The following is a 27,207-nucleotide window of genomic DNA, read 5'->3' on the forward strand; positions in this document are numbered from 1 at the left end:
CCCTCTTGGCTTTCTAATTGATTCATCTATATAGTGAAGAAAAAGAATAGGGGACAATAACAGGAAAGTCAATTAAGGGACATTCTTTAATAACCAACACCTGATGGAAAGTTAAATTTCAGATCTTGTGATTTAAAACCCATATGTGAATCAAATCTTGAGCGTCTGTGTGGTCAAGTGTAGTTTAAATGATACAGAGAGGGTCAAAGACAGTGGACATGAATTGGGGAAATTCTGCCAAGTGTGTTGATGTTCAGACCCTCTGGGCCAGCTGTAAAGCTACATTTTGTATCAGATCAACTGAAAGTTTTCTCAGGGGCAGGGCAAGGGTAATATGAAAGGGAAATTACATTATGCTCTATAAGACTGGAATTACTGAAAGCTCTATTTTTACATTTTTCTTACTCAAAATATCACTCTTCTCATCTTTTCCTCCCATATACAAGATTTAGTAATTTCTTCCAACATCTTAATTTTAGTTCTCTTCATTGCTACTTTCCTTTTAGTAACATTTTTTCCTCCATTCTGATCTCTTCCGTGTGTGCGTGCACGCACACACACATATATGCCTGTACTAAAGCTTGAACATAGGACCTGGCACAGTTCTATAGCTTATTCACTCAAGGCTGGTGCTCTACCTCTTGAGCCCCAGCTCCACTTCTAGCAATTTTTGGTGGTTAATTGGTTATCAGAATCTCATAGACTTTTCTATCCTGGCTGGCTTTGAATCATGATCTCTGACACCTGTGTGGCAAGAATTACCAGCATGAGCCACCAGAACCCAGCTTGTGCTAAGTATTTTAATTGTACTATTTCATTTATTCACCACAATCTTGTTATCTTTAGCTTCAGATGGACAAACTGCAGCTTAGGGATGAGAAATGAGTTTCCTAAAATATACAGCTTCTAAGGTTGGGTTAAGATCCCAGATGTATGCGGGTATGGAGAAGATTCCCAGGCCTTGGTCTTCAGTTCGGCTGTGATAATGTCCATTGTAGACAACATGGAAGGAAAATAAAATAATTATCCATGTAAAATCACCCACACTTTCCAAATCTACAAAGCCCTAGATCTAACACATTGCTCTCTTTCCTCCTTTCCAGTTCTTTTTATGCATATTGAACAGGAAGTTTTTAATTTTTAACACTTACTATGATTTTAATTTTAAATAAGTTAACATCCTTAAAATATATAAAATCAGAAGTATTATTTAACAAAGAACCTGTCTTGATACTTTGAAAAGTAGCATATTTTATATGTTATTTTAAGTTATATCTTCAAAATAGAATAAATCATTTATTAAGCATTATTTGACTTTTCAACAACTTTGCATCATGTTAGATAATATGTCATTGTTAAGTAAAACCAAAACATTGAGTTATGATTCTCTGACTATATGCTAATGGAAAAAATATCCTTTATAGTTTTATGCAATTTCTTCAAGGAAACAGAATTATAAAGGGAAATTCTAAGAAAAGACTACAATTAATTTTTAATCCTAGAACACTTCTAGTCTATAAGACAAAATTGGTACAAAAAAATATTTTAGACTTAATGTCTAAAACAACAAAGACTGAGTGAACTGTCAACTATACCCAAAGACTGAGGAGAAATTCTGTATACAAATGGATTTCTAATACAATGGCTCAGAACTATGACCAGCTGTGCTTTATGCTAGAAGATTGATTCCTTGGTCTTTGATGATATATTTGTATGTTTCAAAATGAATACAAGAAGTGACTTCCCTCACAAAGGTTATCTACTTGGTACAATGAGCAAATTAATTCTAAATAGCCGTGACCCTCTAGCCAAATTCTATTTCAAGTGACTGGAAGGAAAGGAAGTTGAATGCCCTAGTTTGGTTTGGCATTTTCTCATTTCTTTTGAGAATTTAACTGCAAACCCTTCCTCCTCTTCCTCCTCATCCATTTAAAAAAATTTCAAACAATTAACTCAGTACTTCTATATCAACATATATAGGATTTCAAAACTAGGTTGAAATCATGCCTCCATCCTTACTATTATCATAAATCTGTCATTGAAATTCCACTCTTCATAAAATGGGGATCAATGCTTTGAAATGAAGAAACTAGACTAAAATAACACATGCTAGGTACTCTAAAAAAATTTTTAATTTCTATCCTGTGCACTTTCCAGCAAATCTCTGAGAATACCTTTGACCCAGTTAGGAAGCAGCAATGACTTTCCTGTGTATTACAAACTGCACATATACTTATATATAGCTCTCTCATTGCTCCTCTCCCCACCCCTGGGCAAGCATCCTTTCTTGGGATACTGTAACTGACTAGGCCATGACCCCACCTAACACAGAGCTGGGGCTCAAATGAAGGCCTCCTCACTTGCTAGTTCTGTGCTCTGTGCACTATACCAGTGCCTACCTCTTCCACAAATTCAGAAACAGCTATCTGATTTGGGATGTGTTTTGCTTATGATAGTAATCGACAATTAATGATTCTATATTATGCAAAAAGAAAAAATAAGTAGAGTTTGAAGAGATATAGCCTCCAGACATTTCCTCTTAAATGTCAGCCACTCCCTTTTAGGAAAAGCAGTGTTTTAAGATATTAGTATTCTAAGTGTAAGGTGGTAAACAGTATGTTTTTGCATTATCATGGGATGGCAAAATTACCCACTCTCAAAGGACCAGCTGCAGCAGGGTGACTGGCACCCATGTTGCCTACATTCTCACTATTTTAATTGGTAGTTTCTGGGATTTTATTTTTTTAGCCAGAGAGGAAATATATGTGTAAATCTATTAAAGCCATACCATCTGCTAGTATGGAATAGCACCAGTGGCTCTTAGTGATATTCCATGTCAGGATTTCAAGGCTGCTAGTGTTCTCATTGAGGCAAGCAAGAAGCTCTATCTCAGACAGGCACAGAAAAAGTATAGAGCAATAAAGGACAAAACTTCTCCCCATGCTATTTACAAGATATGTCTAATCTGATGCTGCAATTTGAATTGATATGTACAACATCCATAAAATCATCTATCAAAATTAAATGCATATGGAGATACAAGGGGAAAGGGGCTGAATTTTTAAATAAGAAGATCTAAGATCAACTCCAGTCTCTACCCAAATTGCTGTCTTTATTTATTTATTTATTTTTGCCAGTCCTGGGGCTTGAACTCTGGGCCTGGGCACTGTGCCTGAGCTTATTTTGCTCAAGGCTTGTGTTCTACAACTTGAGCCATAGCACCACTTATGCTTTTCAGTAGTTTATTGGAGATAAGAGTCTCACGGACTTTCCTGCCTGGGCTGGCTTCAAACTGTAATCCTCAGATCTCAGCCTCCTGAATAACTAGGATTACAGGAGTAAGCCACTGGCACTCTGCTTGCTGTCAGTTTTAAAGGAAAATCTTAACTACTTACAAATATTCTCATTTCTATAATGTATAAACACTTGCAAATATTCTTATTTCTATAATGAGACTAATGAGGCTTGTTACATCAAATTACAGAGACTCCTTTAGTTGAAAATATTATACATTAATAATAAATATTGCACTTCTATCAATAACCATTTATTAGAATCTTATTACATCACAAGGTCTATGGAAGGGCTCATGTGCATATCACTGAATTTTGTTGTTGCTGTTGCTTGATTTTGTTTTTGAAATGAGTTATCTTTATGTATCTCAGGCTGCTCTCCAACTAGCAATCCTCCTGCTTCAACCTCCTGGGTGCTGAGATACTAAGCATGCAACATCATGCCTAGATTATGTGTTCTAATTTAGTCTTCTTCTCTGAAACCTTTTATACTAGATACAACAATTATATCCAACCTACAGATGAAAATGTGGAGGCTTAGAGAAGTTAAGAAAGTGACCAGTAGTTACAGACTTAGCAAATGGAGGACACAATAAGTGAACTTAGTCTTGCTCTTCATTCAACAAATACAAAGCTTTGGGTACTGATGGCTTAAGCCTATAATCTAGCAATTCAGGAAGCCAAGATCTAAGGATCAAGCTTTAAAGCCAGTAAAGGCAGACATCCAAAAGATTCTTTTTTTTTCCAAAAGATTCTTATCTTCAATTAACTAGCAAAATGCCAGAAAATATGTGGCCCAAGTGGTAGAGCACCAGACTTGAGCAAATAAAAGCTAAGCAAGAGCAAGAAGCCCTGAAGGCCATCCCCAGTAATTGCATACCCACACAAAAATAAATCTACCTAAGTAATAAATCTCCTGAATAATATTGGACAATGGAAAGAGGAAGCAAGAAATGGAAGTTTCGTGGGCAAATTATCATGTTTACTTATTTTGGGCCACTGCTAAAAAGACTGAATGCAAAGATGTCAAGAGATGATCAAGGTTGATGAGGCAGAGAGATGATAGTGTGTTTAATCAGGTGGTGGCAAGGATGCTAGAGAAGCCTGAATAGGGGAGAAACTAAATAGGTACAGTTGAATGTGTGCTGACCATGGCAAAGGAGTCAGGAAAGAGTTGCTTCTCATTTTTGACACTCAGAAACATGGCTACTTGACATGAGGAAGACTGGAATGGTTAGATAGAATGATGAAATCTTTCTTGTCTCTAACACCATGCCCTTAACCACTGTTTGTGTTATCCTTACTTATCAGCATTAAAACTAATTTGAAGTCTATGCCACATCACTTTAAACTTCCTGAAAAGATTTATGGAAAAGTCAAGTTCTTCCTTTCTTATGTGAAAATGGAAAAAATAAAAGTTGAAGATAGGACTTGCCCTAGTTCTTACTTTTCAAAGTAAGTGTCTGGGGAAAGATTGAGAATTTCTTCAAGCTTCATTACATCTAAACTTGAATATGCATAATATCATGACATGAATTTGAGAGCAAGAGACATTTGAAGATAATTTGCCAGAAAGCTAACAGGTTTGTTTTTAGATGAGTAAGTCACATATTTTTTTTCTTCTTTCTACATTTTTATACTTTTTCAAATGCTCTGCAATAATTGAATCATACCATTATACTAATAAAATAAGAATTTGGAAGCTTAATTTATAAATTACGACTGTTAGATCCACATAGTCCATAGTCATAAGTACTGAGAAACCTTCAAGTCATAATACTGATTCAAATTATTACAATCAGTCAAAATAATGTTATAACTGACTGATATTTTAAATTAAATGCCTTTCTAGCCATGCCATCCATAATACACTCCCAGTAAAAAGGGTTGAATTTCAAGATAGAAACTGACCAATATATGGACAATTTGTGGAAGACCAGGAGGTTGAGAAAGTTAGAGGTTTGCTTGATTTCTTGCATTTTAAGGATTTTTTTCCAAATAAGACCACTTGAAAAGTATTCCTTACTCCCAGGCATATTAACCTCTTAGCTTCTCCTGAACCTTCTCTCCTCTCCTTTCTTGCAGGGTCAATGATTGTATCCTGCGGGTGAATGAGGTCGATGTGTCTGAGGTTTCCCACAGTAAAGCGGTGGAGGCCCTCAAGGAAGCCGGCTCCATTGTCCGGCTCTACGTGCGTAGAAGACGGCCCATTTTGGAGACAGTCGTGGAAATCAAGCTCTTCAAAGGGCCTAAAGGTAATAGAAACATGGCTGACCATGTGATTGAAGTGTATGTTCTAATCCACACACACACACACACACACACACACATATATATATATGTACATATATATATATATATATTTATTTATTTATGCTGGCCCTAGGGCTTGAACTCTGGGCCTGGGTGCTGTCTCTGGGCTCCTTTTGCTCAAGGCTAGCACTCTACTGCTTGAGCCACAGCCTCACTTCCAGCTTTTTTCTGTGATTTATTGGAGATAAAAGTCTCATGGACTTTCTTCTCAGACTGGATGGATCACAGGTGTGAGTCATAGTCACCTGGCTTTCTAGTTCACTTTTGATGTACCATCTTTAAAAAAAATTTTTTTCTGACATCTACTGCTTTCCAAGAGGAAGTCTACAATAGTGATTTTTACAGAAACCAAAACTCTAAATATGAGTTCAGATAAGGAAAGCATAGATTTTTGTAAAAAGTCTTTGTAAATGGTAATACCAACTATCACTTAACCCTATTATTTTTTTCACTTACAACTTGGCTATCCTAGTAAAAGTCTGGTTCAGCTATGTACTAATAACTAGTCACTTGCTTAGATCATTCCTCTCAGTATTGAATGAGGACCAAAGTGGCAGGATTATTGCAAAGGTTTTGTGAGGATTAAAATTTGAATGAGTAGGGCACTGGTGGCTCATGCATGTAGTCCTCACTACAAAGGAAGGTAAGATAGGAGGATAAGGTTCGAAACCAGCCTGTGCAGAAGTCCATGAGACTCGTACCTCAATTTGACCAGCAAAATGCTTCACCTGTCTTTGCCTTAATTTTCTTGTTCAGAAAATACAAGTCAAGGTTTGTAGGTTCTTAGAGATGCTGTGAAGGTTAGATGAATCTATTCATATGAAGTATTTAGTATAAACTCTGGTACAATTGAATGCCCAACAAATATTAGCTGTGTTTATGTGTTATTTGTAGTGCTAATATACGTGCTTAGTTTTTGTAACAATGTAGTGCAAAATCTCTCCTGTCTTAAATTCCGATGGATGAAATTCACTGAATTGAATATCAAACAAGGCATAAGCGAACATTCTCATACTACTATCTTTAGTGCATGAGAGAAAGACTCTCTATCCAACTCATTTAGTAAAATCGTATTAGCAGAGGTGATTTTTAAAAACCAAACAAAACTAGCTTATACATTATTCCTTTTAAAAATGCATACTATATATAAACAACATGTAGCTATTTGTACAGTTCAATCAGCAGCAATTATTCAGCACCCCCCTAGGCAAATACTAATTTAAGCACTCAGGAACACATTACCATCCATTTGTTGGCTTCCTGCTCTCTGTGTCACTGAATGACCCCCAGCTGCTCAGCAGAGCACTTAAAGGCTGTAGGGAATTGATGGCCAAAGGCCCTCATTGTTTTTCAGGAACACCTCCTTTGGATCTTTCTGTTGGCAATCAAGCCTCCTCCAGGTGGCTTTCTTCCGTGGGCACTGGAAGTACCTGGAGTGAGGGGCTGGATTTTCCTTGTAACACGGAACAGGAGATGAACAGTGAGCATTCATCAACTAGGGTATACACAAGCAACAAAGAAAGTACATGGTGTATGGAAGATGGGGTAATACCCAGGTGTGGTCTGCCTAGCCAGAAAGAGGTAGCAAATGCTTGGAAATAACTTTCTGTTCTGAAAGTTGGCTGTGACCAAATCTCCACGGGGCTGGCAGGGGTTCTGCTGAGTCAGCCTTGCATTCCTTCCTGTCCTTATCCAGAGGTCACACATGGGGATTTATTTCTCTATAAAGAGACTATTGATTTACAAGGAAAGAAAGTGTTCTAGTCATTATTTGAATTCCTAATCCCTCTCCCACTGCTTTAAATCTGAAAATTTAAATGGCTTCTACACTAAATCTGATGATATCTTGGGCTTTCTTAACTTCTCTTAGCACCTTGTAAATTGTTCTGTTTGAATTGCAGTCTATATAAAAAGAATTTCTGCTAATGCTTAACTTACATCTTAGAAACCCTCGTACTGTGGAGAATGACAATGACTCCGATATGATCTCTTTTCTCACAAAGCCCTAACGAGAAAGATAGATGTAAAGTCAACTAATTTTCAAACAGGACAAAATGAAAGTAGTTCTGTGATGGAGTCTGAACAATGACCTATATGCATCACTCATCTTAACATCATTCCTCTTAGAGACAAGATGCTCCAGAGAATTAAAAATGTAATGAATACACTGGTCCTTTGATCTGTGGGTATAGGAGAGTCAGCATCAACAATCCAGTCTAATGAGCTAACTAAAGTCAATTATAAACATTTAATGCTGAACTAGTTGAATGTATACTAATTTAATCCTCCAGCAATTCAGTAAATTTTTATTAAAAACTTACTGTATACTTGTATAGAGCCAGACAATGGAGATTCACAAAGGAAAGCTAGTTCTAGCTCTCAAAGAGATTAGATAGTTTTATGGGTCATTATATAATCTCTCTCTGTGAGAGCTTATATAAGATTATATAATCTTAAACCTGTAATATAAACTGGGGAAAGTGATGTGCATTATCAGAAAAGATTGTTAAGAGAGAACCAATTACATAACAGGTCAAAGGAGATTTCTGGAAGCAACTACCACTTAAACTAAACCTTGAAATATAAATTAAAATAGGAGTTTCTTCAGGTGAAGTCCACAACAGAATTCTGGGTTGATAAGAAGTATGCAAGTATGAAGGCTTCCTTTTAATAGTGAAATGATCAGATAATGTATGACCTAAAGTTATATACCCTAATTAGGCAGAGGCCAGATGCCTAGCTTTGTTGGCTGTATTTAAGGATTCATAACTATTTTCAAATGCTAAAATTTTAACCATGGGAGGGATATGGTTGCCATTGTCATTTTAGATCATTCAATCCATTCTATATGTGGAATGGATTGAATGAAATAAGAATGAAAGATCAGGGATAGGCTAAGGGTTACTTGGAGCAGTCAAAATGGAAAATGGATGTGAACTGTGTGTTTGAGATATTTGATGTATTTACTGAACAAGATAAACTATGTGTCAAGGACAAAGCTCTGTCTTCTACTTGGGGTGCCATCTGTGAATGGAATGTGATAAAGGAACCTCTGTGGAGAGATGATTAAGAATCCACATTTGGACATGTTGGAAGTCCATGGCATATCTGAAAAGATCTCAAAGAAATGTATTACATCCTTCTATATTTTCTCAAATATCTAGATTTGGGAAAATAACCCAATAATTAGCTCTTTTTTTATGTGCTGGTCCTAGAGATTTCACTAAGGGCCTGGGCATTATAACTGAGCTCTTTTTGCTCAAGGACAGCACTTTGCCACTGAAGTGGACTGACTTCTTGGACAAAGTCACAGACGCTGACCAGTATCTTAAAAAGCTGGAGTTTATTGGATTGACTGGCCGGGGCCAACTCAACTCGGGAGTGAGCAGCCCTGAACTCAAATAGCTTAGGATTTACAAAGGCAAAAAATGCATTCTTTTAGAGCAAGCAGGCAAGCTAGCATACAGAAGCAGAACTTAGTCGTTATTTTGCAAGCGCGTAAATCACAAACATTCCTGAAATAATCAAAACCATAAATACTCCTGTAACAATTTCTTGACCTGAAGCAACAAGCAGTTCCTGATTTCAGGGCCAGGTGTTTTGCTTTTTCAAAACTAGTAATTACAGTAGAAGGGGCAGCCATGGCAAATGGGCCAGTTACAGTAGAAGGGGCAGCCAGGGGGTAAATAGGCTTTGTCCTTTCCTCAGATCTAGTTGTTCCAGTTCAATCCTGCCTTGCAAGTTTAGCCCTATTCTTAAAAATCAATAATTTTGTTCTGTTTCTGATTTCACATTTTATATTCTTTTTGGGGGGTGGGGTCATCACACCACTTGTGCCATACCTCCATTTCCAGCTATTTTCTTCCCTTGGTGGTTAATTGGAGAAAAAAGCCTCGTGCTTCCTAACATGATCCTTGAATCTCAACCTCCTGAGTAGCTAGGGTTGCAGGCATGAATAACTGGCACCCAGCTCCAGTGATTCACTTTTCCACTTCCTGTCAATAATTGTTAGTTTCAGAATTATGAATATGACCACTTTGTAGTCATATAGCCTACTTTGGCTATTTGAAACCCATTATAAGCATTGATTTTTAAGCATCCCTAATACCCTGTTTTTAATTGGGGGTTGTTTCTGGGGTTCTTTGGAGGGGGTGTTTTTTGATTTGAGAGTTTTTTTGCACAGAAGTTAGTATCTTTATACCAGTGACTTGTGGAAGAATTATAGTTATTACATTTTTCCAACTCCGTATCCGCATTTATTCTATGTGCTACACAAATTGCTCACTCTGAGGCACCCTTCGATATGTATGTAATGCTAGCCTTCCCAGTTCTCCAATACTTAGACTATATGGTTGATTTGGAGCTGTATACTTCAGTTATGAATAGTTAGATACAAGGCAATATGATTTAGAATATCTTAACAATACAATATAGTTTCCTAATCTCATGGTCAGAGAATGTGTTCACTGGAAGAAATTGGAGTGTCAAGTCATTTGAAGGGAAGACAGATATCTATCCATAAGAAAGCAGTATTTTATTCTTGCCAACCAACTGAAAATCAGGGGACTTCAAGGCAATTTGATACCCAGATCATAGGGTTCGTTTCAGGATAAGAATCATGAATTCTTAATATATGTTTATAACACTTTAATTGTATTATAATTCACTGAAAATTGAATAAGATAAAGCAGCAATGAACTCATCCTAGTCCTTCAAAAGTGTCTCCCCTGATATTTTGTATAATCAATTTCCTTTGTTCCTAGTATTAATACTTTTGAATTACTTATTCAGTAAAAGTTTCTAATATTCAGAAATTTCAGATGGAACCAGTGTATGTTTTGCTTCTGCATGCCTTTATATACAAGATTAGCATAAGCACACACCACACTATGTATTTCATATTAGTTTTATATGTGTAGACTATACATAATATAGCAAACATGTATTTATTTGTAATTCTATAAAATGTATTTTTATCTAGGTATGCAGTCTGGATTGTGATCACCCTATAAATCTGTGGTCTTTTAAACTTCCATATTTTCCATCTAATTTATTTATTTATTTATTTATTTATTTATTTATTGTATTGAAGGGGTTTTAATCAACATGGCAGTTCATGAGTAAAATCGTCTTTATCAATGCCATCCCTTTCATCATTCTATGCTTTATGAAAATAGGACTGTATGTATCTATTTTTCTTTGTTTTATGTTTATATATACCCTCTATATAGAAATATTTTCAACACATTGAAAACTAACATATGATGTCTCCTTACCACTAATTTCCAACACTTGCCTATTTCTAGTACAATTTGCTCTTCGTTCTCAAGGCTAATGATCAACAAATGGTTCTTTCTTATTTGCTGCCTTTTATTAAACTAGCCATTATATCCTCTAGAGCCTAATTACAACATCACTAATCCTGTCTTTCAAATCTCTACTATTATTATTATGAAGTTGATGTCTTCATAAGATCTCATCTACAGTGATCCCTCACCTATCGCAGGTATTACATTCCAGAGACTCCCACAATAGGTGAAAATCCATGAAGTATCAATGCTGTATTTATTTTATTACATATGTATTATTTTATTAATATGTATATATTAAGGCTTTATAAACCCTTCCCACTCTCCTATAAGCCTTTCTCACTTTTAACATTTCCCATACTCTTATAAATACTTCACATGCTCTTAAACACTTTCTGCACTCTTAAACCTACGTCATTTTAACAACATATACAATTCCGTATGAGTACTCACCAGAGAAGTATAGTACAATTTGAAGGATGAAGATCGTGAATCATGTAGCTGTGCAGTGCTGATGGCGATGAAGGTGATGCTGATGAGATGAATGTACTACACAGCCAACCACAGCATTACAACTCTTCCAGAGGCACCATTTTCTCAGATACTTCCTCAGTGGTACAGTATCTTCATCCTAGGCCGAAACTTCTATTTCCGCTAAAGGCATACGCATAACTGATCTCTTCCTCTGAGTGATGAACATAGTTATGGGGAGTTGCTGGCACTGCTTTTTCTTCTGAGTGAGAAGTTTTTTACAAACTGCCACTCTTGATTGTATTTAAATGAGCAATGAACAAAGCATCTGGGGGTCCTATTCTTCAGCCTCTCTCTGAAGTTCTGTGACCATTCTGACCATTACTGCATGATGATTGAGTGTTAGGCCAACCTCCTCCACTTCTCCAACCCATAGTTTGTCTTGTTCCTCATCCTTCTTCACTTGCTGACTTCATGTCATCCATGTTAAAACCTTGTTCAGGTTTATAGACCCCTTCCTCAATGATGTAGCTGAAATGTCATTCACTTACTCTTTGGCTCCTTTATCCACAAAGGCAGCTTCTCCATGCAGAGAAACACTCTTGAGTCCAAATGTCTTTGAAATTCGTCTAACTAGCCCTTGCTGGCACTGAATGGGGTTGGTATGGTGAGAGAAGCACTGGACACTCTGCTTCTGTGTCATCATCCTCATCACCTTCATGAACATCCATGCTTTCTGCAAAACTATCATAAAGTTTCTTGGCCTTCATCAGGATGGTATTGGTATCCAGCAAGATATTTTTCTTCCTGCAGTCCTTTATCCACAGGGCCATGCAAACTCCATCCTCACAATGACCTTATTGGGGGAAGTGACCACCCTCTTTGCAGTCTTGTTAAAATTCATTGTTGCAATAGACCTAATATTCACCTTGTCTTTATGTAGTGAATAGCAAATTGGTTGGTTTTCCCATAATGGTGGCCTACAACGCCATAGCTTTTCCCTTCCTTTAACACATTAAGAAGCATGAACATGAGAACATGTTGATGGTAAGCATCTTCCTCTGGCACTTGGGTTCACTGCCAAAAGCCTTAGAAGGTGCAGTATATTTGAGTGCCATCATAGGGCTTGAAATAAACTCAAACTTGTATGAAAACTTCACAAAAACAACACTGGAGAGCAATACTATGCACAATGATCTGATGTCAATGTGAAGTGGACAAGGAGAAACGCTGAACTTATGGACACAGTGCAGTAGAGCAAACAGACCAATGCTACAATCACTGAGCCAATCAGCACCAGGATACAGAGCACAGTGCTGTGGTTGGTTGCCTTCCATCCCATCAACCAATATCGTGTGATGTACAATCTCACATTGGCAAACTTGCGCAAGCGGTAGTGTTATACTGCATTTCCATTATGTACAGTATGGTATTCATCTGCTAATGAAATTCATACTGTATTTTATTTTTATTTAATATCTTTTAATATGTTTGAACTAACATTCTTAAATTTTTATATTGTTTTAAATTTTTATGTGAAAATAGTTAAAATCATAAATATTGTATAAATGCCCATATACTGTAAAATCCCACGATGTAGCAAAAACTCTGCAGCACAGAATTAAATATATTTTTAAATATGATACAGTGAAGCTACAATAAATGAACCATAATATATGTCTACATGTTTCTTCTATACCCATTTTTAAAGAAACATAGCTCTCCTAATGGTTCCCTTTTGATCAAAAGTCTACAGTGATTCTCCACTGTCACTAGGCAAAAATATAAATTTGTGACCATATTATTTCATAATGTGTGTTCTATACCCTCAAATCATTGATTTTTATTTCAGCCTTTTCTTCATAATTTTGCAATTTATTTATCTCCTGATCTATGCAAGCTGGACAATCCACCTTTTCTTCTTTTTTTTCTTTGAGTGGCAATTTCTTTTTTTTTTATTTTAAAGGTGATGTACAAAGGGGTTACAGTTATAGTTACAGTAAGATAATGACATGTCAACATTTCTTGTCAACATTGTTACCCCCTCCCTTGTTTTCTCCCGATTTCCCTCCCTACCCCCAAATTGTAAAGTTCATTTCCAACAGAGTATCTTGTGAATATCACTGTTGCATTGCTCACTCTTTGTCTTTGGTCTCACTATTTCTGTGATTCCCCTTCCTATCCCCAAATCAGATACACTTATATACAATACAAAATACCAAAATAAAAAACAGTAATAACAGTGGTAATCCAAAGGCGGGGTAGAATGAAAGGAAAACTAAACTTCATACAGCATACTAAGGGGGGGGGAACTCTTGCTTCCATATCTTGGTGTTCATTTTGATTAGTATCATTTTATAAGGTAATATGTAAATAGCTATTGAGCTACTGTGAACCTCTGCTAGGACTATGCTAGACATACACTAATTATTACAGATGAGGGAAACCAATCCACCATTTCTTAGAACTTTTTTTTTGGGGGGGGTCCGGTCGTGGGGCCTGAACTCTGTGCCTAGGCGCTGTCCCTCAGCTCTTCAGCTCAAGGCTAGAGCTCTACCACTTGAGCCACAGCACCACTTCCGGCTTTTTCTTTTTGCTTATGTGGTGCTGAGGAATCGCACCCAGGGCCTCAGGCATGCAAGGCAAGCGCTCTACCACTGAGCCACCTTCCCAGCCTTCAATCCAGCATTTCTTAAACATGGGCAACCTTCCTCTCTCTAAGCCTTTGCTTGTCCCAGTCCCACCTTTGGAATGCCTTTCCTTACTGTTATGACTGCTTGCAGTTGACATCCCATCCATTCCCCCCCCCCAAAGCCAGTTCCACACTGCCTTCTTCACAAAGCTATTGCTAATCCAACCAGAAGCAACCTTTGATTCCTAAAATCCTAAAATCATTACTTTGTTACCATGCGAATCAAACAACTTATAGGTTATGGAAAGCATAAGTACCAGCAACACAAATTAGGGAGATAAACAAGCTGCTAACTCTATTGCTTAATGAACTAGATGTATGAACTCTGGTTGGCCTATACTAAATTTGAAGCACTTACAAAGCACTTTTAAAAAAGAAGTACTAGCCAACTCTAGGTAGTAGTACATGGGACGAATTGAGATATAGAAATAAGGAAGATGTCAAAAGCAGATCAAGACAAGTACTATATTGTACCAAGATGAAAAAGGAATGATCAAGATAGAAGCTGATGATCTCAGTAAGTTCCTAATGAGGAAAGTCCCTTCATTGGTCCATTTTTGTGTTCCTTAAATTATGTTTACAACAGTTTGGAACAAAGCAACTTTTGAAGCTTGTAGCATATTGCCTAATCATCGAATTAATCAAAAACTAATTATGATAAATGTGCTGTCCAGCTTGGTTAAATGTCACCATGTCATGCATCCTAATTGCATATTATAGACATAGGATTTACCAGATGTCTAACTTAAATAATTTGCCTTTTCTTTTTCTGCATAAACATTTTTTTGCATTTTGTTTTCTAATTTGTTCTTGCTTCTCAGAAAGTTTTGTTTTGTTCTCTTTCTGATGTCCACATGGTCAAAGTGGACTATCCCAATGTGATGAAGGAACACACCTGAAAACTTCAAACTTGGTCATTTGGTAAATAAATTGTTCACTTTTATGTGTGTGTGGGAGGCTATATTGGGACTTGAATTCAGGGCTTCAAATTCTTGCTTAGCCTTTTCACTCAAGGCTGGGGCTCTACCGCCTGAGCCACAGCTCCACTTCCACCTTTGTGCTGGTTAAGTAGATATAAGAATGTCATGGACTTTACTTCACAGGATGGCTTTGAACCACAATCCTTAGGTTTCAGCCTCCTGAGTTGTTAGGATTACAGACTTAAACCACCTTAAGCTCAGGCTAGATTATTCTTGTACTTATATACATTATCACATCCTAAGTTTTGCATGAACACTGAATCATGAAAATACTAATTGCAAATCAACTATACTCTCCTTATACTGGCTATATAGAAATTCTTTTGCCCATTAGTCCACAGATAGCTATTTGACATGCTGGATTGAACATTCACCTACCTTGGCACATTTAAATTAGCAAAGTTTTGAGCTCTCCAGAATGTGGTTGTTTATGATCATGCCCCATGACCATACCACAGCACTGGAAGAGAGTAACTACCCAAGGGGCTACCATGCATTGCCCCATCTCCCATCTTTCCTGCTATGGGGTAAATCATAATATGCATTCATTTTTAATGCATTGGCAAATTTATGTCTGAATGCAGGTCACAGTTTACTTTGTATCCAGGCCCACTTTCTGAGCCTTAAGTTCTTGGTGGAAGGGTCATTCTGAACAGTGGGTTACACAAATGACACATTGAACCATTTGGCATGAGTTCTCAGAACTCTACATTTTCTTTTCAGTGTAAATTTCTTTTTAGGCCTTTTGAATTACCAAAATTATCCCCTTGGGTGCATAAGGAGATTTGCTTCAGTGGGTATACAGTGCAAGCTTTTATTGAAATAAAATGTATAGAATCAGACAGTCGCCAAGCCTAAGTCTTTTTGTGTAGCAAGCACTCTACCACTGAGTCATACCTCCAGACCACACTGTTTTCTAACTAAAGGAAAACACTTTTGATACCTTTGTCTTGTTTTCTAGCAATATTCTGTATAATTTTGAATATATGTACATTTTCAATTGCTGATTCCTTCTGGATACAAAATACATACCTGCAGATTGGATGCTGTCTCTAAACTAACATATTTCAGAAGTATGTCTGTGAACATGCTCTCTCCTAATAGCTTACAGCAAATAATTCCTGTGAGAAAGAATATGTGACAAATATTGCCACTGTAATCCATGCAGTCATGCACATGACAATGTATTGAAGAGTAAATTACTTGATGGCATTTGCAAAACCCTTTTGGAAATGAAGGAACTCAAGTACTTCTCTAACTTTTTCTATGAGGCTACTAGGGCCATTTATTATTTACTTATTTCTCCATGCATGCATGCATGCTTACTGCTGTGCTAACTTAAGGTATTCCATGTTTTTCTTTAAGCAAAAATTATAATCAATACTTTCTTGAACAAAGTTTTAAGCTCAAAATTTTTACAATGAAAAGTATATTTGTTTGTAAAAAGTACATTATTAAATATAGTCTGAGTTTTCAAAAATTGTTTTATTATTCATATAACACACTTTAGGAATCACTATGAATATTTATCTCTGTAAAATAGATTAAAAGAAGACATTTTAAAGTTGCTGCCATGATGACATTTAACTGTAAATGTCTTCAATTTATCTCATTCAATAAAGCAATTTCATAAAATGACTTTAAAATTTGGAGTCTAGGCTTTGCTTTGCCTTACTTTTAAATGGGTATATTAAATACCCATTAAATGCTGTTAAATAAATATATTAAATACAGTTATCTGTGTTCCTACATCAGGGCCCAATACATCTTATGTGTTCTTCCATAGTTACTTTAAGGAAAAGCAGATGTGTAGAGAAAACAGTTATTCACTCAGCAAATATTTTATTTCAGATAATATTGCTTCAGACAGTTCTGAATGCTAAATCATGGAAATGAGAATCAAGTTTGATCTTTTCCCTAAAGTGTTCTTTTTAAACCCTGATCTACACCTAGACTAAAATAATCTAGTCCTGTGCTGCCTGCTCTGGCCTCATACTGAATGGATCACACCCTCTAAGTAAATCCACTCCGATTTCCCAAATCATAAACCCATGCACATTGAGTTGTTGTCTGGAATATTGGGATTATGTCACTGAACACCTGAAGTTATTTTACACAGGAAAAAAATAGTGTCTTGTAATGTCCATATAGAAAGCCAATTGCAGCATTTTTAAATGTGACAAATGCTATAAATTATTGAGTTATGCGATTCCACCAAGAGTTCATTGAAAGTTGAAGATTTATATAATAAATGACTATATTAGGCAAGATTTAGAATAACCAGTCAACATCAGAAGGAGAGATATTAAGAAAGAGAAAGAAAAAATGGTCTCAGTGGCATACACCTGTATTTCTAGTCCTTAGAATGATGATTGTGCATTCAAGGCTAGCCTGGATTACATGATTGTACATTCAAGGCCAGCCTGGACCACCTAGTGATAAAAATTTCTATGTGAGTCAGCGCCATATAGTGATGAGTGAAAAAGGGGTGTGTGTGTGTGTGTGTGTGTGTGTGTGTGTGTGTGTGTGAGAGAGAGAGAGAGAGAGAGAGAGAGAGAGAGAGAGAGAGAGAGAGAGAGAGAGAGAGAAGAGAGATTTGTTCATTATGTAAAATATTAGTCATGTGGTCAGAGTTAAAAGGTTGTTTCTCAAGAACCTAAAGTATTCCTTGAGCTTTCATTAGTACTTAAACTGAAAATGTTTACTTTCATCGCTCTACTCATTTGATAACCTGTTTTTCAAACAAAAATCATAATTCTCATATGCACAAAGTTTAAATGTTAGCTATCCTAATCTATCAAATTTTGCACTCATTGATATTTTGTCTCATGCAGAATTAAAAACTAAATACAAATCAATAGACATAAAATGCATAAATTCACTCAGGTATTTAGCAGAACATTTGTTGAGTACCCTCTAAGTTCAGACTAAGGCCAAGAGATAGGGACTTGATGGTAAAAAAAAAAGATGGCAATCTAAGGAGCAAGATATAATCTGGAAAGTATATATGTACTAGCATATGTACTATTGAAGTGAATCCTACAGATAGAGTGAAAGTCTTCAAATAAAAATAAAGTGTCTCAGCTCCTCAGGAAGTTTGCAGTTCCAGGCCAGTTGGTCGAAACTTTATCAAAATTTCATCTCTATCAGTAGACTGAGCACAACAGGTCATGGTAGTGATTTTAACTATTAGGATGTATAGGTCAGACCACAGTCCAAAGCTAGGCAAGCACAAAAAGTGATACTCTATCTGAAAAATAAAGCAAAAGAAGGGTGGAAATATGACTCAGGAGGTAAAGTGCTTTCCTAGCAAACGTAAAGACCTGACTTCAAACCCCAGTACCATTAAAATAAGTAAAAAAAAGGAAGTCTTCCATTAAAAAGATACTATCAATAAATCTCCCATGTATTTGTATGATGTAACTATTTTTCCCCTTTGGGTCAGTAGTAAAAGCTTAACCCAGAATATTGCAGCTTGCCAGGCAGCTACTCTTTCACTTGAGCCCTTTTTGCTTTAGTTATATTTTGAATAGGGTCTCACTTGTCCCAGAATAATCTGGACTAAGTTTCTCCTATTTACATTTCCTACATAGATGGCTGTCAAGCATACAACAACCCTGCCCAGCATTTTATTTGTTGAGATGGGTGTCTCACTAACTTTCCTTTCCAAGGCTACCTTGAACCTCTATACTTCCTGCTCAGGCTCCTAAAGCAGCTGGGAATGCAGGTATAGCCACCATGCCCACTTATTAAACCTTTTGCATAGTAAAAGAATGGCATTATGAAAGAACAAGGTATCATTTTCCATCAAGTCATCCACAAATTTGTGACAGGTCCCTATTTTGTAACAGAGGTGAAAGAGATGTTTTTGTGAATTCAATGAGGCTAACAGTTTAAATTTGTCCACCACATTGAACCACAATATTAAAATAACTTAAATTATTGGGGGGTTTTCAATTTTTTATTGTGAAAATACCATACAGAGAGGGGTTACAATTACATGGGCAAGGTAATAAGTACATTTCTTACCAAGCATTGTTGCCTTCTCCTTTGTTTCCCCTTCCTATTCCTTCCCATCTCCCACCCCCCTACTTGCCCCGAGCCAAAGTTGCATAGTTTATTTTTCGACATAATGTCTTGCACATCCATTGTTGCAATGGGTCCACCTGTATCCCTATTTAAATGATCTGTTTTTTGCCTTCCCCTCCACATCAAATACAATGAAAGCAGGGGTTATACTGTGGGGGAGGAACATACAAAGCAACAAAGAAATCATCTTATAAATATGTTAGAAACAATTGCAAGAAAAAAAAAACATTTGAATCCTTATGTTGGGGTTCATTTCACCTAATATCAACTTATCTGACCTTTTCTGCTTGTCTCAGACATATACTAGTTATTGCAAATAAGGGAAACCATGGGACCTATATTTCTTTGGGCCTGGCTTACTTCACTTAATATAATTTTTTCCAAGTCTTTCCATTTTCTAACAAATGGGACAATGGCATTTTTTCTGGTGAGGCATAGAATTCCACTGTGTATATATACCACATTTTCTTGATCCATTCATCTGCTGAGTGGCATCTGGGTTGGTTCCATATCTTAGCTATGGTAAATTATGCTGCAATAAACATAGTTGTGCTGGTAGCTTTAATATGGTCTTTTTTGTGATCATTTGGGTAAATACTCAAAAGTGGGATTGCTGGGTCATAGGGGAGCTCTATGTGGAGTCTTTTAAGGAACCTCCATACTACTTTTGAAATTTTCTTAATAGAGACCCAGAAAGACAACAAATCAAAGAAAGTTTGGACAAATGGGATTGCATGAAATTGCAGAGCTTCCCATGGCAAAGGACATAGCTAGAAAGATTAATAGAAAGCCCACGGATTGGGAGAAGATCTTCACTAGCCTTACAACAGACAAGGGTCTCATATCGAAAATATACTTGGAAATCAAAAAATTAAATCCCCCAACAACAAATCTTCAAAGAAACAACTGCCCAATAAATAAGTGGGCTAAAGACTTAAAGAGAAACTTCTCTGAAGAGGAAAGAAGGATGGCCAATAGACACATGAAGAAATGCTCAACCTCCCTAGTCATAAAAGAAATGCAAATCAAAGCCACATTGAGATACCATCTCACCCCAGTTAGAATGGCTATAATCAAGAACTAATAACAACAGATGCTGGAGGGGATGTGGACAGAAGAGAACCCTACTGCATTGTTGGTGGGAATGTAAACTTGCTCAACCACTTTGTTGGTTTATTTTTAACAGAGCTGGGGATCAAACTTAGGTCCCTGTGTATGCTGCACAGATGCTTTACCACTGAATTACAGCTCCAGCTATTGCTCTCTATGTAGCCCAAACTGACCGTGAACTCTTGATCTACATAATCCTCATCTTTCTGAGTGCTAGGATTAGAATGTGTGTCACCAGCACCCAGCTGAAATCTCTTTGACTTTTTAATGCTTTGAGCCCTTGGCTCACTCTGAGGGATTCATTCTATAAATGTACCTGCCTCTATGTGAAAAAACAAAGTTAATTTTAATAGTGCCTCTAATAGTAAAAAACAGTCAAAATTAAAAAAAAGAGTAGCTATAACATTTCCTATATGTTTTTATAATATAATAGCATACATCTTGAAATGATGAGGCCTTAAATTAATGTACTAAGTGAATATAACTCGTGTGTTGAATAAATGAGTGAATACCCTAAATGAATGAAATGAATATACTGAAATGACACAAAACCCAGTATCTGTTGCTAAATTCTATACAGTTCACTGTGTGGTCAGGTCAATATGTAAGGATGCATACTGTTTTATCATTTATGTAAAACAAAATTAGTATAAACAATATTATATATATACATATATATATGTATATATATACATATATATATATATATATATATATATATGTCTAGAAGGTAACTCTTAGCAATGGTTGTCCCAGAGAGGGAGCTAAATAGGAAAAAACTTACTTATAGTTTTGCTTTATATTCCTCATTCTTTTAGGATTTTCTACTATATATGTTCATTACGTATATTTTATGTGTGCTGCTACTGGGGCTTGAAGTCTAGGCTTGCTGCCTCTTAGCTTTTCCACTCAAGCCTGTTACTCTATCAGTTAAGCCACAACTCAACTTCCAACTTTTTGGTGGTTAAGTGGAGATTAATGACTTGAATTGTGATCCTCAAATCTCAACCTCTTGAGTAGCTAGGATTACAGGTGTGAGCCACTAGTGTCCAGGTATGTTACATATTTTTAAGTAATAAAAATATATTTAAAGAAGAGATATAAAGTAAAAAAAAGATGGAAAGTCAAGAAAAGATACTGAAAGAAAAACAGAATGTAAACAATACCACAGTACTTTGAATCTATCAATGAAAATGGAAAAAGGAAACTCATTGAAAGCTGTTCAATAATACAGAGTAGTAGCCATGAGAAAGTGAGGGTGAGTGTTCAATCTAATCACAGTACAGTATGCATTTGTTAAATATTACAGTTAATCCACTTTGAATAGCTAATGTACATTAATAAAAAATGAATGACAGGAATATAAAACATGTCTGTTCCTTACCATGATATGAGTACTAGTGGGAGGAAAGGAAATATGGTTAAAAGACTTTATGCACATGTATAAAAATGGAAAAATAAACCTTTGGGGAAGTAGGAAGAAGGAGTATGAGTGATGGAAAGGTGTGTCTGAACAAGGAACTTTACATGCAAATATAGATGTCAAATGTCACCCACTGGGACAACAAATTGATGCTAATAAAAATATGGAGAAAAATAAAGGAAAGAAAAAAGAAAGAGGGGAGAGAGGGAAGAAGGATAGACAAGGAAAGAGGAAAGGAAGGAAAAGATGAATGACATGTCAAGATAGACTTTACAGTAAAAGGGCTGGGAAGGTGGCTTAGTGGTAGAGCACTTGCCTTGCATGCATGAGGCCCTGGGTTTGATTCCTCAGCACCACATAAGCAAAAAAAAAAAAAAAAAAAAAAAAGCCAGAAGTGGCGCAGTGGCTCAAGTGGTGGAGTGCTAGCCTTGAGCTGAAGAGCTGAGGGACAGCGCCCAGGCCCAGAGTTCAGATCCCATGACCTGACCCCAAAAAAAAAAAAAAAAAAGAATTTACAGTTAAAAAAAAAAGTTTAAAAGATGATCATTTTCTGCTGATAAAAAGTAAAAAATACTATGTACACTGAAATTATACCTAGTCATAAAAAGTAACTGAGCATCAATATTTATTAAAATTGCAAATGCTCCAAGAAAAGAAAAATGCGGAAAAGGCCCACTGGGTATATGTCCTGAAAGGTGTCTGGCTAGCAAGATGAATTATGGGTGAATTAACCTGAATTTATTTAACAATCTTCTAAGTTTAATATATGCCTCCTTGGACCAGGAAATGTGACAGGGCCAAGAAAGCAAAAACAGGTAAGATTCTCCTCTGTCACTGTGTCTGTGATCTCAACTACACAGAAAGCTGAGATTGGGCAGATCGCATGGATTTCCTCTCTACTCAGTATGCTTGATTATCTCTCACATAGACAGACCCTAGACTGGGCCTGGCAGCCGCATTGCGTGAGCACTTCCTGATGCTTTTGTTACATCAGACTTCAGAAGGGTTAGACTTTGGATGAATCTCTTAAAACCAAATGTAGCAGTTCAGGGTTTGGCAGCCCACCAGTAGCTTGATGAAATTTGAATTGCTCTCTTCAAAATGTTCCCTTCATCACTTTGAAATTAGTCTCTATTCATTTGCACAAGGCACTGTGACCTGCTCAGTGAGGAAGCACGCCTAGTTACTTCTCTCCTTAACTTCGTTGGTGCAGTTCTTCATTACTGTCATTTACAACTTCAAAAACTCTTAACTGAAAAAAAAAAAACTCTTAACTGGAGCTCTTTCAACTTTTCTTAAGAAAACTCTTGCAATTTCAGTTAATGAAAACAAAACTCACAGTATTTTCACAATAGAAAAACAAAACTCATTATGGAATTTAGTGTGATCAACTGAGAATAATTTCTCAGAAATAAAACATAGGTGTTAAAATAATACCATGGAGATGGTGGGCACGATAGCTCATGTCTGTAATCTTAACTACTTGAAAGGCTAAGATTGGGAACATCTCAATTCAAGGCCAGTCTGGGGAAGAAGTTCACAATACTCCATTTCCAACACTATTTGTCTGTGGTAGAAAACATCTGTCATCTCATCTACATAGGAGACTAGATGATGAGGGATGAGAATTGTAGTTCCAGGAAAGCCCAGGAAAAGTAGTTAAAGAGATCCAATCAGAACAGAGAAGGCTGGGTATGGTCTCATGAACCTATCATCTCAGCCTGGAAGAAAGGTAAAATGTGAGGATCCTAACTCAGGATAACCTGGGATGGGTGGGGGAGTGACAAAATAACATGTAATTTGGCGAAAATCAATCTTTAGATTTAGAAAATAACGTAGAGCTATTTGTGTATACAACATACATCTGTTGGGATGATTAATTTTGCTTCTCAACTTGGCTTGACTGAGTGATCACTAGGAGATGAGTACAGAGCATTCTAGATATTCTTCCACATATCCCCCAGTGTGTTTCTGGAGGTTTCAGGCATATGGGACATCAACTGAGGGGGAAGACACACCTTGATTATGAATAGCACTATCCAATAAGCTAAGATCTCAGAAAGTAGACAAGAAAGCCAGCCAGTACATGCAAGCTCCATTCATTCCCAGCAAATGTGTCTATTGCTGCTGTCTTCTCTGTGAAGACTCTATCTTGGCTAGGTTTTTCCAACACTAATTCACACTGATGATTCTGCAGAAGACTTCCTGACCTTCAGCCTCTGTCTGGGGTAGATAGTATCATTGCATCTTAGTTCGAGTGTTCCAGCTTCTTGGCCTGAACAGCCTTAAGGTTATCTGGCTCTCCAGCCTGCAGGCAGCCATTGCTGTACTATCTAGCTTCCAACCTTGTGAACCCAATCCAATAAATCTATCTTTTATGATTAAAAACATTCTAAGGAGAGGAAAAAAAAGTTCTGGAAGTGAAGGCAAGCGGCAAAATTCCTGCCTACCAAGTGGAAGTCCTTTCTTCCAAATCCTAGGACAAACACAAAGTAAAATGGTACTGTGGAAAATGTAATGGTAGTAGTTCCTTCTGAAAGGCAATAGTTTTGTTTCTGATGATTATATTTGTGATATTTTGTGGGGTGGTTATGAGCATGGAGGACTTGATGTTTTACCCAATATTTGGGGCCTCGGGCTTAATTGTTACATCTTGTTTCTCAGCCTCTAGTGACATCATTTCTGTTTTGTAAAGGATATCAGCCATCTTTCCAGGAAGAATCTATTTTGCTCCCCTTGGTAAGATGCTTTCAAGATTTACCTTTGATGATATAAGATATTAAACAACTTTATAAAGAGAAGAGAAAGAGGTCTAACACAGTTAAAAAGGTTTAACACAGGTTTTTCCTAAGCCTCTAAAGCCTAGAGTTCCTTGGTATCCACTGCTGGGATCTCTTTAATCTCTCTTCCTACCTCTTTTTCTAAGTGGTTTCATTGGCTTTCCAATGGCTTGTTATTTCATCCCTGTATTATTTTGTTTCTAATCTGTTTTCTGTTGTTTTAACAAAATGCCTGAGGTGAGTCGTTTATAAAGAAAAGAGGTTTACTTAGCTCACAGCTTTGGAATTGAGACTATGGCCCAGTCATCTGCCCAGCTCTGGTAAAGCCTTATGGTAAGCAGCATTACAAGAGGAGTCTGGGTAATATTGACATGTGGTACCTGCATGACAGATATTCAGGAGAAATGCCAGGTTCCCTATCTCTCGCTCTTCTCAAGAGACCTGCATTAATCCCTCCTGAGCATAGTGTTCTCAATGACTTACCCATCTTCCACTAAGCCCCACATGGAGAAGTTCTTCCACCTCCACACCCCTACACTTGAACTTTCTAGGACACATTTAATTCACACCACATATTTTAAACAGCTGCTAGACAGGTAGAAACACACTGCAAGATCAACACATACAGAACACAATTCTTATTTTTAGTTTCCCAAACCAACTTCCTTTGGTCTTTTTTAGTTCACTAAATAACCCATTTTCTTGGACCCAAAATGCAGGAGGCTGCCTCTCCTCCTTTCTCCTACATCTTGTTTATTAGCAAATCCAATCAGCTCCTCTCAACTGGCTTGTGACTCTAATCCAAACCACTGTTATCCCTTTTCCAAACCACAGTAGTCACATTCAAATTAGTCCCTGTTCCCACATTGTCCCTTCTGCAGACTGTTTATATATAGCCTGAATATTTTTAAAATATAAATCAGATTACTGTGATACAAATACTAACTTTGCTTTCATTTATAACAAGGTCCACAGATTTATCATAGTTGCCGGTACCTGCCTATATCGATGACTCTAATCCATCTAATTCTCCTTGCCCTAAAGGCTTCAGCCACATGGTATTCTGCCTACTGCTCCATGGTTTGGGTCACATTCTTTCTCTACCCTTGTGTTCGCTGTTCTTTCACCCTAGGATACTTTCCATATGCCTTTTTTTCTTGCTTTATGTAGGGCTTTATATTCCCACATTGCATGTATCACCACCAGGCATTGTATTAATGGATTTATTGGTTTGTTTACCCTGTTTAAGTCTCACAAGGGGAGAGCATTTATTTTACTCACCACTTTGTAACCCCAAGCACCCACAACAGCAGCTGTCACAGATTAAGTATTCAATACCTGTTCATTGGCTAAATGAGAAAAATCAGGAGTTGTAATGGGAAAAGATTCTGTTGATCTAGAATGCAGAGCTAGGAAAGATGGGTATTATTGAGCAGCTGGCTTGGGTAAAGTGCAAAGATTAGATCAATAAAAACTACCAGATGCTGGGCTGTAGTGAATTCAGTATTCCCCCATGTGTTCAGGCAGTAGTTAAAAGGGTCCTAAGTCTAGCAGGATGCTCCTGCTTGTAGACGTATATAAAAGCCTATGTTGGAGGATGGGAGACAGAGAAAGAAGAATGGGCATTGAACATAGGAGGTAATGTATTCACAAATACAATCATTTCAAGTAAATCTGCAGAAATGCCTGAAAAGAGCCCAGGTGGCCGCCTACCACATCCATTCTCGGTTCTAGGATGCCTGACAGGCCTGTCCTTGCATCTAAGACAAGCCTCCCTGATTTATGGAGGACATCAAGCCCCTGACTCTCTCGCTGCTCTCTGCTGCTTGCTGTCTCCCGTCAGGTGATGAATGGAACCAGATAGACACAAATTTTGCTTTGTCCCTGCATTTTAGCCTTCAAATGAGGAACTTTCCCAGAATCTCATTCCCCTTTCATCCTAAATCATATTGAGGATAGAGTAGCCCCTGCCTAGCTTTTTTCTATTCTATAAAGGACTTGGTGAAAGGTTATTACAGTGTTTCAACTCATGGAGTCTCTTGCTCTAAAACCAAGTTGAAGTAGGGACAGGAATATCACTCACTCAGTTCTCTCCAGAGAATTTGTTAAATGAATTTCATTCTCAATATCATCTTTGAGAAAGCCAGGTTTGGGAAGCTGGATTGTGGGGATTGGGGTGTCAATCAAGAGTGATTGAAAAGCCAGTGGCACCAATGTCACCAGTGACTCATGACTATAGGTGACTCACACCTATAATCCTACTTACTCAGGAGGCTGAGATCTGAGGATCATGGTTCCAAGCCAGCCAGGGCAGGAAAGTCCATGAGACTCTTATCTCAAATTAACCATCAGAAAACTGGAAGTGGTGCTGTGGCTCAAAGTGGTAGTGTGCTAGCCTTGAGCAAAAAAGTTCAGGGACAGCACATAGGCCTCATGGGTCCAAGCCCCATGACAGGAAAAAAAAGAAATCTATGTGTTTTGTGTGTGTGTGTGTGTGTGTGTGTGTGTGTGTGTGTGTGTGTGTGTGTGTGTGTGTGTGTGTGTGTGTGTGTGTGTGTGTGTGTGTGTGTGTGTGTGTTCTGTTGTGTTCTTTTGTTTGTGGTTTTTTTGTTTTTGTTTTCTCTAGTTGTGGGGATGCTTCCTTGCTATACCATGCCTCCTGTTTGGCTCTAAGTGGTAGAGCACTATCCTTGAGTGAAAAAGCTCAGAGACTGTGTCCAGGCCCTGAGTTCAAGTCCCATGACTGA

The 27,207-nt window shown here is 37.2% G+C and overlaps 1 protein-coding gene across 29 annotated transcripts in view; it reads left to right on the plus strand.

The window, feature by feature from the left end:
• The window catches only part of Dlg2 (discs large MAGUK scaffold protein 2), a 2,075,786-nt gene that overhangs the window by 1,489,740 nt on the left and 558,839 nt on the right, over nt 1–27,207 (plus strand). For all 29 annotated transcript variants that reach the window (XM_070034861.1, XM_070034862.1, XM_070034867.1 and 26 more), the window contains one exon: nt 5,379–5,548. In XM_070034861.1, coding sequence (XP_069890962.1) covers nt 5,379–5,548 — 170 coding nt within the window. The remainder of the gene's footprint in view (nt 1–5,378; nt 5,549–27,207) is intronic.

This window comes from Dipodomys merriami, unplaced genomic scaffold (genome assembly GCF_024711535.1).
Source record: "Dipodomys merriami isolate MVZ:Mamm:240054 unplaced genomic scaffold, mDipMer1.0.p SCAF_25, whole genome shotgun sequence".
NCBI classification, from domain to species: domain Eukaryota; kingdom Metazoa; phylum Chordata; class Mammalia; order Rodentia; family Heteromyidae; genus Dipodomys; species Dipodomys merriami.